Source organism: Pecten maximus, chromosome 11 (assembly GCF_902652985.1).
Source record: "Pecten maximus chromosome 11, xPecMax1.1, whole genome shotgun sequence".
NCBI classification, from domain to species: Eukaryota; Metazoa; Mollusca; class Bivalvia; order Pectinida; family Pectinidae; genus Pecten; species Pecten maximus.
The window spans coordinates 28,153,778-28,170,329 of NC_047025.1; the positions used below are offsets into that span (position 1 = coordinate 28,153,778).

Consider the following 16,552-nt stretch of genomic DNA (forward strand, 5'->3'; position numbering starts at 1 on the left):
ATTACTACAGTAGTGTATGGTAGTGTATAGCCAATATTACTACAGTAGTGTATGGTAGTGTATAGCCAATATTACTACAGTAGTGTATGGTAGTGTATAGCCAATATTACTACAGTAGTGTATGGTAGTGTATAGCCAATATTACTACAGTAGTGTATGGTAGTGTATAGCCAATATTTCTACAGTAGTGTATGGTAGTGTATAGCCAATATTACTACAGTAGTGTATGGTAGTGTATAGCCAATATTACTACAGTAGTGTATGGTAGTGTATAGCCAATATTACTACAGTAGTGTATGATAGTGTATAGCCAATATTACTACAGTAGTGTATGGTAGTTTATGGTAGTGTATGATGTATAGCCAATATTACTACTACCGTTCTGTTTGATTTTGTAGGTTGCCACTCTGAAAAGGTGAGAACATATGTTGGAGCCTGAGGCCACTCATCGTCCAATCAAATTAATCCATGATGCGTGGAACACGGTAATTTCTCCTGACAAAGTTTAGCTATTATGAATGAAAATAGACGTTTTTCTGATAAATCTCACTGTCGTTGTTCACGGTTGTCTTACTCACTGGACTCTGAATGCCATTGGTGGTGGGAATTGTAATATTTTTACTTGATGTCGTATTGACGTGATTTAAACGTATTGTATAGAGATGTTGTAGAGAAGTTAGGCCATATGAAGAGATATCACCACTGAACATCAACACATACATGGAGGTCTTATTTTTATTGTATTTGAGGAATTTCTTTTCTTTTCTGATAGATTATGTAGCTATCTCAATTGCCTGATTGTTATCATCGTGATTGTTGGGGCACTTGTGGGGGATTCATGATAATGGACACCATAAGGTTTATTTTTATCAAATTTTATCAGAAATACATTGTCTTTGTCAAAATTAGAAATCAATGAGAGTCATGGTAGTTATAAATGATCTATTCCTGGATTAATAGTTTTCAGTGCTGGCTCAGTGGAGATTTTTTTTATAACTTTGTATTATTAAGACAATTGTAAGAGATCACTAAACAAACTGAATTTTATTTCACAGGGAATATCTTACTCATTTAACCTTGTGGAAAAGCCCAAATTTGACTGAAAAAAATGAAATGGTGAATTTTGTGTGCTGTGTCATTGGTGAGGTAGTCATAAATTGAAATAGAGTGGGATACGGTTGACTGGTGATCAGACTTCAGGCCTGACTAAATGATTGTAATTAAGTTAGTTGCAATAAAAGTAAAAATAAATATTTCTATCAGTGTACTTTGAACAGTACCGTATTTGACCTAATAAGTGTAACCACTACTTGAAGAAAAATCACACCCCAACCTTTTCCAGAAATGGATGGCTACATTTGCTAATTGAAACAAATATAAAAGTTCATTCTCACTGATCTGTTATAATGTAATATCCAGTCTGTTAACCAGAGACTCTGGATTGTTTATTTGTTTATGCTTAATAAAGATATGAAATGAAAAAAAAAAAAATCCAACCAGATTTCACTCGAGATCTTTTCCCTTGTACATGGTTTTATCAAACTCGACCCCTTTTGGTGTTTTTGTAATGCACAATGTGTTTATTTGGTCAAATATGGTACTCAATATTTGTGTTTTTGAGGTGTACTTATGTTAAAATAAAACTTTTACATTTACTGCTTTATAACTCTTTAGAATGTCACAGATATTTGTTATTGAGTATTGGGCTGGCCTAGGGTACATGTACTGTTACAGTTCATACTTTCAGTTACTGGCAGACATTCATGTAATTAAGATGTACAGTACAATAGTTATATCTACAGACAACACAGGAAATAAAATCAACATGCCGATACATCAGTTAGTGTAATAAACAGACTTTGGTAGATTCCATTGTATTGATGTTACAGAGTTTGCTCCTTACCTTTTACTCTTCATCAATGTCCTAATTCAGTAAGGCCATACATACTTATACAAAGAGGATGGCAAGTGCTTTAATTCAGCTCACATGAAATTTGCAAAAATTGTCTTGGTGACAGTCAGCTAGCTGTCGGAACATTTCAATGACATCTAGACCACAGTAAAGAGGATAACCATCCTTGGATGTTCAACTTAACAGAGAAGCCTTTTATTTCCTAAAAAGGTTCACATAGGAAGAATGGAAGTGATATGAAGTGATGGTGTTTATTCTGCTACCTTTTCAAATCTTGTATGTATATTACAGAAGACAATTAGACCAATTACAGTTCAGATGTTCTTCCAAATGATTAAATATCTCTACACTGATTTTATACCAGATTAACACACTATAACATGCAGTACCTGTTGGATTACTTCCCTTGTATGACATTTCATACCAGATTAACACACTATAACAGTACCTGTTGGATTACTTCCCCTGTCTGACATTTTATACCAGATTAATACACTATAACAGTACCTGTTGGATTACTTCCCTTGTATGACATTTTATACCAGATTAACACACTATAACAGTACCTGTTGGATTACTTCCCCTGTCTGACATTTTATACCAGATTAATACACTATAACAGTACCTGTTGGATTACTTCCCTTGTATGACATTTTATACCAGATTAACACACTATAACAGTACCTGTTGGATTACTAACCCTGTCTGACATTTTATACCAGATTAACACACTATAACAGAACCAGTTGGATTACTTCCCTTGTATGACATTTTATACCAGATTAACACACTATAACAGTACCTGTTGGATTACTTCCCTTGTATGACATTTTATACCAGATTAACACACTATAACAGTACCTGTTGGATTACTTCCCTTGTATGACATTTTATACCAGATTAACACACTATAACAGTACCTGTTGGATTACTTCCCCTGTCTGACATTTTATACCAGATTAACACACTATAACAGTACCTGTTGGATTACTTCCCTTGTATGATATTTTATACCAGATTAACACACTATAACAGTACCTGTTGGATAACTTCCCTTGTATGACATTTTATACCAGATTAACACACTTTAACAGTACCTGTTGGATTACTTCCCCTGTCTGACATTTTATACCAGATTAACACACTATAACAGTACCTGTTGGATTACTTCCCTTGTATGACATTTTAAACCAGATTAACACACTATAACAGTACCTGTTTGATTACTTCCCCTGTCTGACATTTTATACCAGATTAACACACTATAACAGTACCTGTTGGATTACTTCCCTTGTATGACATTTTATACCAGATTAATACACTATAACAGTACCTGTTGGATTACTTCCCTTGTATGACATTTTATACCAGATTAACACACTATAACAGTACCTGTTGGATTACTTCCCCTGTCTAACATTTTATACCAGATTAATACACTATAACAGTACCTGTTGGATTACTTCCCTTGTATGACATTTTATACCAGATTAACAAACTATAACAGTACCTGTTGGATTACTTCCCTTGTATGACATTTTATACCAGATTAATACACTATAACAGTACCTGTTGGATTACTTCCCTTGTATGACATTTTATACCAGATTAATACACTATAACAGTACCTGTTGGATTACTTCCCCTGTCTGACATTTTATACCAGATTAACACACTATAACAGTTATACCTGTCGGATTACTTCCCCTGTCTGACATTTTATACCAGATTAACAAACTATAACAGTACCTGTTGAATTACTTCCCTTGTATGACATTTTATACCAGATTAACACACTATAACAGTACCTGTTGGATTACTTCCCCTGTCTGACATTTTATACCAGATTAATACACTATAACAGTACCTGTTGGATTACTTCCCCTTGTATGACATTTTATACCAGATTAACACACTATAACAGTACCTGTTGGATTACTTCCCCTGTCTGACATTTTATACCAGATTAACACACTATAACAGTACCTGTTGGATTACTTCCCCTGTCTGACATTTTATACCAGATTAACACACTATAACAGTACCTGTTGGATTACTTCCCCTGTCTGACATTTTATACCAGATTAACACACTATAACAGTACCTGTTGGATTACTTCCCTTGTATGACATTTTATACCAGATTAACACACTATAACAGTACCTGTTGGATTACTTCCCCTGTCTGACATTTTATACCAGATTAACACACTATAACAGTACCTGTTGGATTACTTCCCCTGTCTGACATTTTATACCAGATTAACACACTATAACAGTACCTGTTGGATTACTTCCCTTGTATGACATTTTATACCAGATTAACACACTATAACAGTACCTGTTGGATTACTTCCCCTGTAAGACATTTTATACCAGATTAACACACTATAACAGTACCTGTTGGATTACTTCCCCTGTCTGACATTTTATACCAGATTAACACACTATAACAGTACCTGTTGGATTACTTCCCCTGTCTGACATTTTATACCAGATTAACACACTAGAACAGTACCTGTTGGATTACTTCCCCTGTCTGACATTTTACACCAGATTAATACACTATAACAGTACCTGTTGAATTACTTCCCTTGTATGACATTTTATACCAGATTAACACACTATAACAGTTATACCTGTTGGATTACTTCCCCTGTCTGACATTTTATACCAGATTAATACACTATAACAGTACCTGTTGGATTACTTCCCCTGTATGACTACATTGTATTACTCTTCCTGTCTCTCCTAATGTAACCTCTAGATGACGATGGATGTCCAAATATAGATTTTATTTACACCTCTGCTATTAAGAGAATGTTGGTCATCTACATTAAATTAAACATCCATACAGAATTAAATAGTCTGGAATTGAAGTTTTCTGAAATATATTCATGTTTCAAATACAGCTATGTTAATAAGTTTTTTGAAATCCAGCTCTGGATATATCTGTCCTTATTTCAATATTTTTTTGGACTAAAGGTTTCTGGATGAATACAGATGACCCATGTACTGTATCCTAGTTTAAAGTCTGTATTAGTTTTTAAGGAAATCAGGGTGACCCTTATGTATAATTATAGTACAGTTCTGTTATGGGGATAGTCAATTTATTATATATTAAACATATACACTTGATGATAAAATCTCTTCCTACAAAATTTACATTTTCTAACATTAACAGCTCTCTAAGAACGCACCGATCTTGAATTCACCTATCTCACAGTCGCTGTATTTAAATTAGGTGATCTTGATGTCACAATGTATCCCCAAAAGCTATTTTCCTGGCTTTTAGTGGGATTTTTTGTAGAGTTATGTCTGTATAAATCGCTAACACTGAATGAGGATAGATGCTAATCACCATGCTGTCCTTTATGCAAGTCTTGTTAGCTTTCATAATTATATTGAATAGGAAAATCTTTAAAAATTTCAGGAAAAATAACATGATTCACAATTTTCCTTTCAATGATAATTTTTTTCAGCTAAATATATATTGATGTATAGTTTGAAGTTTTTACTGTTAATAGAAATATTGGAGACATGTTTTCTTTTGAGAACCTATATCAAGTTTGCTAAACTTTGTAAAGTGAGTTTTATGAGAGATCAATAATGAGTATTAAATGTCGATGGGAAAAGTTTTAAGTAAAAGTTTCCTTTCTTGTACCCCATCAATAAAGTGTGGTTAATCACAATAAAATTGAATTTTAAACAAAATATTCTTATAATGCACCAGGATAAAGTAGCTTGTGAGACATCACAGTGTATTTTTATAGCTATTGTGGGTATAGGAAAACTGTACACCTGTATCATGTGACCAGCCAGGATTAGCACAGGTACATACTGCTACGACTCGACACTGATGACGGTCGCGGGTACGTAGAGATCTTTATATTCGTGTTATTGTGTTGCGTGACGGGGAGTAATACTTTTGTCTGTGACCTGAAAACTAGATGAAATTAAGGGAGACTTGAATTCACCTGTTGAGTTTACACTTGGTTCCTGTTATAACTGTAGGAGACATGTTGAGGTGCCTGGTACCACAGACATTGTAGACCCTTGGGAATGGCCACAGAGGCGATGAGGTCTGAATCGGAGCTAGAATTGTAAGTATGATTATCACCATATTTTATTAAGTTTCAACAGATGGCTGATGCGCTGTTATTAATTCTTAGTACTGTAGTAGAACTTCACTATCCATGAAGTAGGATCTGGAAGTTGACGTACATTATATTGTATATAATTTTAGTTGATACAGCACTGCATGAGGACAAATCATATAATAAAATGTTTGTATATATATATACAAACTGAATACTTACTAATTTACTATAGACTTGAATTCATTTAATTAATGAGTGAACAAAAATGACAGATATTGTTCTCATAAACAGAAAGGATTGGAGGAGACTGAATATTTGTTATGATATACATCCCTTATATTATGCTATGAGGTGGTTGTTTGTGTATTGTTTTCACTCGTTTAATATGAAGCAATCCTCAGCACTAACATCATACCAGCATCTTATGATGTAATGGTTTATATCAAATACAATTTTGAGATGAAAATAGAAAACTTTTACTGATGTACAAGAGATAATTATTCCTGGTCTCTACCACTGTCACCAGAGAAGTTCATGTACATATTGTTTTGTGTTTAGGACGGTACACATTATGGCTGTCAATTTTATGCACAACTGACTATACAGCTTTTTTTACAGGGCTGTCTGGTGTATATCTGCATAGCTCTTCTGTAATTATTCATTCAACACTTTCCAAATGAATTATTATTATGTTTGTTTGGTGTGTAAAGTATTTATTTGGTTTTAAAAATATTGTACAGAATTATAATGAGTGGGATCCACTGAACTGTAATTATTGTGTAACTAGGATCACCTGCATCAGTTGAGGGACATTAGGTGTTCAGTTAAATCTATATAGATGCATTACCAGGTGTGGTAAGAACTGGAGATCTCACAATCTCAAAATAGCTAGGTATCTCACATGATACTAATCACCTCGAGCTCATGTCAAATCCTAATAGTTATAAATGTAGCAAGTAGCTGTAGTATATTAAATTTCTTGAGGGTCAGATGCAAAAGTAGATCTAGCAGAGAGGACCCATTTTTGGCCCTTGAAAATAAATTCTATTAATAGTAATTGTGACCTCATTTTTTTGCCCCAGTTGATTGATACTGGGACTCATGTTTTTTGTAAGCAAATGTATAACTATAAAGTTTCATATCAAATTGAAACAAGAAATATCTTTAAAAAAGATCAACAGCATAGTTTTAATGCTGGCGGTTATAATGTAAAACTGCTGGTGAAATAAATTAACGAACTAATTCATAAATGCATTTCAGCACGGATAACAAAATTATATTGGTTTGAATCAATTCTGGTGATAATAAGACTGCATTTGAATCAGGAATATAATTTTATTAATTTGTCATTTGAATAATTACATCCACTTATTCAGCTTGCATTCAATCTTAATTTTGTTTCGTCTTTAACTGCATATTTGCATTTTGCATTTACCGCTACATTGACCAATCACATACTTCATCTTGACCAGTAACGCCACCTTTCGCGTCATATCCGGGGCCAAAAGAAAATTATACGGCTATGCCGAAAAAAAGAACGAGGAAGTAAGCATTATATCTATAGTAACAAGGAGATTTAGTTTTTAATCACAGATGGTTGATATTGAATTTGAACAAGAGGTGATGGTTGTAAGCAAACGTACAGTATTAAGTTTTATGAAATTAGATCATAGGATGCATTTATCAATTAAAAATGAAATTAGTAGAAAGTGAATGGCAAAATTCTATTAATAGTAATAGTGACCTCAATTCTGACCTCAGGTTGTTGATATGAGATCAAGATGGTTGTGAACAGATGTATAAAGTTCCATGGTAATTGGATTAAAGATGAAGTGGGTAGAAGATTTAGGATGTCAGTGAGGTTACAGGTTCCTTAAAATCCATGACTTGTTTCATGAGGGGATAAAAATGTTATTCCTGTATTATATAACTCGTTTTCAAAAGATGAAATGTTGATGAAGGTCATTAAAATTCTCTGAAGGTCACCTTTTAATGTTGCAGTAAAAATAGACCATCAAAAAATACTTTCAAAGTTGAATTATAGCAATAGACTTTTAGTTTTTGTTAAGGAATTTTGTAATACACTTGGTATTTAAAGTAAGGAATTTCCTGGTTGTGTACGTTGATCCTATAGGTTATTGTTGTTACCACTGATAAGATTTAAGTCCTTGGTGGCCACCTGATACGAGTCACGACAGAATAATTTGTCAGGGTAGATGTGATAATTGGTGCCGAAGATTGGACTCGTTTGCTTGATTAACATGCTGGTATTCAGTAAAAGTCGTCAACACCCGCAGGAACAGGTGGGATTTACCTGTGAAAGATTTACAAAACACATATTATAACACCTTAATTATGAATTTAGTAACCGATACAGACAAGCATACAAGGTATGCCCAATCATCAATATAAAAATGTATCATTCAACTGCAGTTTCGCCCTTCTAGGACTTACAATGATGTAATAAAGGGGCCAGATGTGGAAATCAAGGGGCCAAATGTGGTAATCCAGAAGGAAGGTCTAGATAATCAAGATAATCCCTAAGAAATGTTTAATTATAATAAGGAGATGTATTAAGCTCCAAACTTAAACCACTTTTGTATGTTTAGAATATTGGATAATTCTGTCCATTGTGACTTCCCGTCCGTCTGTCCGTCCTTTTATCTTGTCCGGACTCTTTCTCCTACACTACTTGTCATTGGAACTTCATACTTGGGCCATGTTTTCATGTAAGTGAGGCAGTGTGTCTTGTGTCAATAGAAGGTCACTCTGACCTACATTTTGACCTTTGACCTACATCAAAGAAAAGCTTTGTCCAGGTTATTCTTCTAGTACACTACATGAGGATTGTCTTCGGCAATACTGAAGTTATATGATTATTTCAGTAATAGCTGGCGCGGGCTGGTAGCGGACATGTATTGCTATATCAATGCTCAGTATGCCTGTTTTGACTGGATATTTGTGTCACTGGCTGAAAATTTAAGATATGAATCCAGTGGTCCAGTCCATACTTGCCAACTTCTTGGAATTGCCATGGGGGAGCTGTAGATTTCTTGTGTTCAAATATTCAAAACTTAAGAAGAGTACATGTCATTTTAAACATAGTCCATCAGATAATCTAATACCTTAACTCTGCATATAATTTAAAGCCACTCTTAATCTTCTGGACTAATAGAGTTTTGAAAATCAGGAACAATGAAAAAAAATTACTAATAATTAAAATTTCAGTCTAAATTATAGGTAAAAATTGTCAGAAGATTCCTAACTGGAAAATTGTGACTTGGGCTGAAAAGTAATATCATAAGTTAATTTGGTCGAGATCCAGATCAGGTGATCGTAAAGGCTTAAAATAGGTTACATTTATCATCAACATTGGTAAATGAACAGGATGAAGTTTTACGCCCCCTTTCATGTAGTCGCATGAAATATGGACTTTTCTATTATAAAAATACATTATGATCACTTTGGAATTGAGCAATACTCAATCAATTTAAAATTTTGATGTGTCATTTAGGGCAAAAAACTCTGTAATGATTGAAATGTAATGTTATAAAATAAGTATGTCCTATATATTAATAGTTCAGTGAATACAGCCAAAGATTTAATTCTATACACTAACATACATGATTTATATGTAAGATCAAACACTGAAACCTTAACATGATGTTAGATAGTCACAGTTGGATTTAGAACTTAACCTCAGAAATTAGTTTAGGTAAAAATTGGAAAGAAAAATTGTAAATAGTCATGCTGGGCCATCAGTGGTTGTAATGATGCAGGATGGGGATTTTGTACATGATGGAGAATTATTCTGATTTACTTTTAACAAATTTTTTGTCGTATATTTGTTATAATTATTATTGAGATGTCATTTGATTTTGATGTGATGGACGGGTGACACATTACCGTGTTAGGTAGACGTATTGTCCCCTGGGACATCTCACCTATGATGTGAAACACTAGTTATATACCTGTATATGTAGTGGTCTGGTCAAGCCTGAAGAACTAGAGTACAAAAGCAGCTACAGAATATAGGTATGGAGCTAGAAAAATTCAAATTCCTGAGCTACTGTGAAATCTTTTGCTCACTGAAGCGTATAATTGAATTGTTGTCTAGTGTTGTAAGGGAGATCAAGGACAGTTGTTAATAAGATCAAGGGAGATTACCCAACAAGTCCCAATAACTCCCAGAGGGTCCAAAAGTGTGTGGGTGATTGTTTACCTAGGTCAACCATCTATAAAGTTTTATGTAGAGTTTGTGTGTCTGTCCCAAGGGTGGGAGTTACAGAATTGATGAAACAAGATGAGAAACAGGGGGTAAGTTATCTATGTCAACCACCTATATGTGTTATAAAAAGTTCATTTAGTGAAATTTTTAGTCAAGCATCTATATACATTCATTTCTTTGGCAAAACCTCCATGCACGCCCAAGTTTCATCAATACTCCCTAAGTTGAAATTTTCCATAGGAAAGCATTACGGAATCGTAAAGAGAGTTCCTTAATGGAGATTTCCCTCTCAAATCCAATATTGCTTCCCTATGGGAAATATTAGACTAAGGGTTTCCCTAACCTAAGGAATGTTGATGAAACCTTTAGTGAGGGCCAGAAGTTAGGGATATTTCTATTTATATGGACAGTGATAGTTTTTGTCTCAAATTTACCCTAATATATCATAACCTGTTGAATTTTGGTACAAAAAAATTCTGTTAGCTCACAGAATGAACGTATTTCTAGAAATTTCACTCAGAATCAAAATGTTAATAATTCTTCGTGATATTTTGTTGTTTGTGGCATCAATCCAGAGCAATGTGGTTATATTAAAATACTGACCAGTGGGGTAAATGTTTCAGCATGCTGAATGATACATTGTATGTGTAGATTTAAATTGTTGGTTATAATAGTTGTACCTGTCAATAGGTAATTTGATAAAAAAACTTTGATGAAATAAAACACCTGGAGATGTCAGACAGGTGTCATACATAAATCTCCTACATTTGTTTACCTGGCAGATGTATAATAGTGTATGGACAGGTATTTATCAAGGTTAATCAACCAATTAAATGATATTGAAAAAAGATCATTCCATCTCAGAAAACCTCATTAACAACTGTCAACAGTGACGGATTCTCTCTATATGTTTTATAGAGGTGTACACACCATCAAGTTCATTTAAAAGACTGATTAAATGATAACAGATGCTTTTTAAGGTCAAATGTATCAATTTTCTCTTTCTTACCAGAACTGTCTATTTAAGTATAATTGTAATTGTTGCCCTCTTTCTATACCTCAGGTATACACAAAATTCAATTAGGGGAGTGTCATGTGCTTCTTTTGATTGGATTCTGGGGTGCCCTAGCTTGGATTTAATGAAAATGTCAAGTTTATTGATTGAATTGTAGCAAACTAAGAAAGGCTAGATCATAACTGCTTCTTGTTGATCAGTTTAAGACAGGTTCTGATGTGAAAAAATAGTGATGAAACTCAAATATTGATGCAGTAAAATGGTTGTTAATTTAATCTAGATGGATAAATTATTGGAGAACATAATCCTTAAATGTAATGTATTAAACAGATTATTAGATACTTTTATTAAGGATATGGCTGCCTGTTTATGTCATAAAGATTTTATATTTCATTAGTACATTACAATTACCTCCAATCCAATGTCAGCCAGAACAATACATTTGGAGCTTTTCTGTTATAGTGGGAAATTCAAATTAAGTTTGTGGCAGGAAATTCCACTTAACTCGTAATCAGAAAAATCCTGACCTTGCTCCCAAAATAATGCCTGTTGTATCAATCAGTAAAAAGTTTAAAGATTTAAGGTGAAATAAACGTGAAATGAAATACAATATGCTTCATTGTTTCTGATATAAACATAGGGTTTGAAATGGTAACATTTAAAAAGTATTTTCCATATCATGATTAAATATTAAAAAGGTACATCTCATAATATTCAGGAGATTTTCATCATGAAGATGATTTCAGAAACTAAAGTTTTGACATTTTTCTCCCAATTATTTGCTCGAAAGTTTTGTGATGTACCAAAACAAAGAAAGACCCACACATCTACTCTGATACTGAGATATTGAGGCTTGTTTTAAAGACTATACACACTAGGTGTCAGTCTAAAGTCTCAGGTGACCTGGTATGGTGAAACAAAGAAACGAGGGTAAAGTGTGTATTGACAGCCATAGACCTTGACTTGACATGGCGTGAATGTCAGCCATTACATGTATCAGAGACGTTGCTGGGAGTATATTAATTCTCCATTTGATTTGGTAAATAGACATTTATTTGTTATAAGGCATTCTCCAGAACTATAGGTATATCCAAGTCTTGTCAGCTTACAGATATTTTGTGATGTGTACTCTGATTGTATTTTACTGACAGAATGATCATGATTCTGATTTACTGCATGGATAATGAAAACAAGAATAAAGAATCCCCTTGGTAATGAAAACAAGGATAAAGAATCCCCGTGGTAATGAAAACAAGAATAAAGAATTTCCATGGTAATGAAAACAAGAATAAAGAATCTCTGTGGTAATGAAAACAAGGATAAAGAATTTCCGTGGTAATGAAAACAAGAATAAAGAATCTCCATGGTAATGAAAACAAGGATAAAGAATCCCCGTGGTAATGAAAACAAGAATAAAGAATTTCCATGGTAATGAAAACATGAATAAAGAATCCCCGTGGTAATGAAAACAAGAATAAAGAATTTCCATGGTAATGAAAACAAGAATAAAGAATCCCCGTGGTAATGAAAACAAGAATAAAGAATTTCCATGGTAATGAAAACAAGAATAAAGAATCTCCATGGTAATGAAAACAAGGATAAAGAAATTCTGTGGTAATGAAAACAAGAATAAAGAATTTCCATGGTAATGAAAACAAGGATAAAGAATCCCCGTGGTAATGAAAACACGAATAAAGAATCCCCGTGGTAATGAAAACAAGGATAAAGAATCCCCGTGGTAATGAAAACAAGGATAAAGAATCCCCGTGGTAATGAAAACAAGAATAAAGAATCTCCATGGTAATGAAAACAAGGATAAAGAATCCCCGTGGTAATGAAAACAAGAATAAAGAATTTCCATGGTAATGAAAACACGAATAAAGAATCCCCGTGGTAATGAAAACAAGAATAAAGAATTTCCATGGTAATGAAAACAAGAATAATGAATCTCCATGGTAATGAAAACAAGGATAAAGAATTTCCGTGGTAATGAAAACAAGAATAAAGAAATTCCATGGTAATGAAAACAAGGATAAAGAATCCCCGTGGTAATGAAAACACGAATAAAGAATCCCCGTGGTAATGAAAACAAGAATAAAGAATTTCCATGGTAATGAAAACAAGAATAAAGAATTTCCATGGTAATGAAAACAAGAATAAAGAATTTCCATGGTAATGAAAACAAGGATAAAGAATTTCCGTGGTAATGAAAACAAGAATAAAGAATTTCCATGGTAATGAAAACACGAATAAAGAATTTCCATGGTAATGAAAACATGAATAAAGAATTTCCATGGTAATGAAAACAAGAATAAAGAATCTCCATGGTAATGAAAACAAGGATAAAGAATCCCCGTGGTAATGAAAACACGAATAAAGAATCCCCGTGGTAATGAAAACAAGAATAAAGAATTTCCATGGTAATGAAAACAAGAATAAAGAATTTCCATGGTAATGAAAACAAGAATAAAGAATTTCCATGGTAATGAAAACAAGGATAAAGAATTTCTGTGGTAATGAAAACAAGGATAAAGAATTTCCGTGGTAATGAAAACAAGAATAATGAATTTCCATGGTAATGAAAACAAGAATAAAGAATTTCCATGGTAATGAAAACACGAATAAAGAATTTCCGTGGTAATGGAAACAAGAATAAAGAATTTCCATGGTAATGAAAACAAGAATAATGAATTTCCATGGTAATGAAAACAAGAATAAAGAATTTCCATGGTAATGAAAACACGAATAAAGAATTTCCGTGGTAATGGAAACAAGAATAATGAATTTCCATGGTAATAAAAACGCCTGTGGAACATTATGGTCACACTTCGAGGGCTTTTAAATGATAACCTCATTAATTACTTTAAAATCAACTCGTTGAAACAATTAATATTGCAAAAAGTCATGTTTCACAATATAACAAAATTCATCCCTCGGGTGTTTTTCTCATGGACTGATATGTTGGGTCTGCTGTTACACCAGATCTTTTATTGGTACTTAATTAAAACTTCATGGGAAAAATTCATCTTATAGCTTCTGGATATGCAGTTTTGTAAAGGTATGTTGATAGTTTCTGTATAAGGTGACCTATATGTGTGTGATTTCAGTAAGAATTACGACCTATTATGGCACGCTCCGTCTATGTTTGACCTCAAAACTAACATGTAGATAATGTTTATATTTACATTTTGATGACAAGAAAGAGATAACATTCTGGTCACGACATGATTGCCCTAAGTAAATAAATTAATTCCATCTTTTGAGAAGAACGTCAGCTGCTCAGAGGACCTGTTTTATAGCATCTTGATAGCTTTACTATAATCACTTGAATATAGCATCTATTGAACTAAATAAACAATAGATTTTCTTACCATCTTTAAAAATGTTTAGATTATTGTCAATATATTTGTATTGATTTTTTTCAATAAAAAGAATACAATTTAATAAATTTTCTGTGTGACAGTTATATGGTCAAGCTGACAATGCTCTATAAACACCAGAAGTAGTTGATTTGGAGAGATTGGGATCTTTCCTCTCAGACAGATGTTGTCATCTTAACATTGCATGTCTATCTACACATTGTGTGTTGTTATCTGTGATGTAACCCCTGTCTTTTACCCTGTTTAGTACCCTAGGTACTGTCCTGGCTCAGGATTATATCAGATACCCCAAAATACAGAAAATCAACATGGATCAATTTCATTATTAGTAATTAGAAAAGGTACTATAAGGCAGTATCATAGTTTTTGAATTATATTTCTTGAGATTTAAGAGGTATACAGACATATAGAGATGTATAGAGATTTATTGAGGTATAGAGATTTATTGAGGTGTAGAGATTTATTGAGGTATATAGAGGTATAGAGATTTTGGGAGGTATTGAGATTTATTGAGGTATACTGAGATTTATAGAGATATAGGGGTGTATAGAGATTTATTGAGGTATAGAGATGTATAGAGAGGTATTGGTTGTTGACATGTTTTAGGGGGGTCGGGTGGCACAGTAGGAGGCTAGGGTTTGATTCCCCAATCAGACATGAAAAGGTATGAGGTCATCAGTCTCTGACCACGTGGGTTTTCTCTGGGTAGGTCTGGTTTACTCTCACGGTAATCCCTTATGTGCTTCCATCCTTGGTACCTTTTCTCAAAGCTTTGTAACTTACGAATTTTCGTAACTTACGTCGAAGACTAACTTTACACCAAATCCACCCTGTTGTAACTTACAAAAATAATTTAACATCTTAAGCAAGCATGCACATTTGCACAGAAAATGACATCATACTTAATTACAAATTATCATGTGAGAACGACTATGCCATGTGAGTGATTGTTTCGAAATAGATATCAGATTGTGAATGTAGAGGAGGGATGCCAGCAAAAAACACTCATTGTTAAATAATAGTACGCATATTCGTCTTATTACAGGACAAATAAGGCCTAGTATACTTATGGAATTGCTGTTTGACATTGCAGAGTTAACATCACTCAAAATTAATTTGACCATTTTGTTGAATTATTTGAAACTGTGTATTTTGCAAAACATAAATTTCCTGTTTGATTTTTTTTTAATAAACCTTTGGTACACTTACCTTTTGAACATGTATAGTGTGTACTTATATCACAAGTAAATAGATATCCAGGAATGGGGAGTTAGTGTTTGATCCGTTCAGACTCTGATAAAGAGATAGGAGGACCACAAAGACTGACTAAATCCCACACTCCACCCTTAGTGGATATAACATAAGTTGAATGTAAACAGGTTTAGAGAAAAAGAATATTTCACTAAAGAATGGAGTACTTTGACTTTAACAATGTTGACTGTTTCTCTGAAGACTGACATACATTGATTCTGTAGTTAAGTACTTTGATTCATTTTAAATCTTCTGAACAACAGAAAAATCCCAGAACAGTCACCAGTACCTGATATTTATCCAGCATTGAGCCCATTTCTGGTAATAAGCCCACCCTTGTCTATCTAATCTTAATGAAAATGCTAACAAATTTAATTGTCCTGCAATTATAAGCCCATCCATACTTAATTGTGACTTAACCCAGATTTGACCTAGAGGTACATAGTGGTTGTGACTTATAACCCAGATTTGACCTAGAGGTACATAGTGGTTGTCACTTATAACCCAGATTTGACCTAGAGGTACATAGTGGTTGTGACTTATAACCCAGATTTGACCTAGAGGTACATAGTGGTTGTCACTTATAACCCAGATTTGACCTAGAGGTACATAGTGGTTGTGACTTATAACCCAGATTTGACCTAGAGGTACATAGTGGTTGTGACTT

The 16,552-nt window shown here is 33.5% G+C and overlaps 1 protein-coding gene across 2 annotated transcripts in view; it reads left to right on the top strand.

The window, feature by feature from the left end:
* The window catches only part of LOC117337228 (PH domain leucine-rich repeat-containing protein phosphatase 2-like), a 79,946-nt gene that overhangs the window by 6,324 nt on the left and 57,070 nt on the right, over positions 1-16,552 (top strand). The window contains exons 2-3 of one of the 2 annotated variants that reach the window (XM_033898101.1): positions 399-485; positions 5,926-6,014. In XM_033898101.1, coding sequence (XP_033753992.1) covers positions 5,974-6,014 — 41 coding nt within the window. In that variant the 5' untranslated portion in view covers positions 399-485; positions 5,926-5,973. Of the gene's footprint in view, positions 1-398; positions 486-5,823; positions 6,015-16,552 lie in introns of those variants that run through there. The other variant, XM_033898102.1, reaches the window with a different exon arrangement.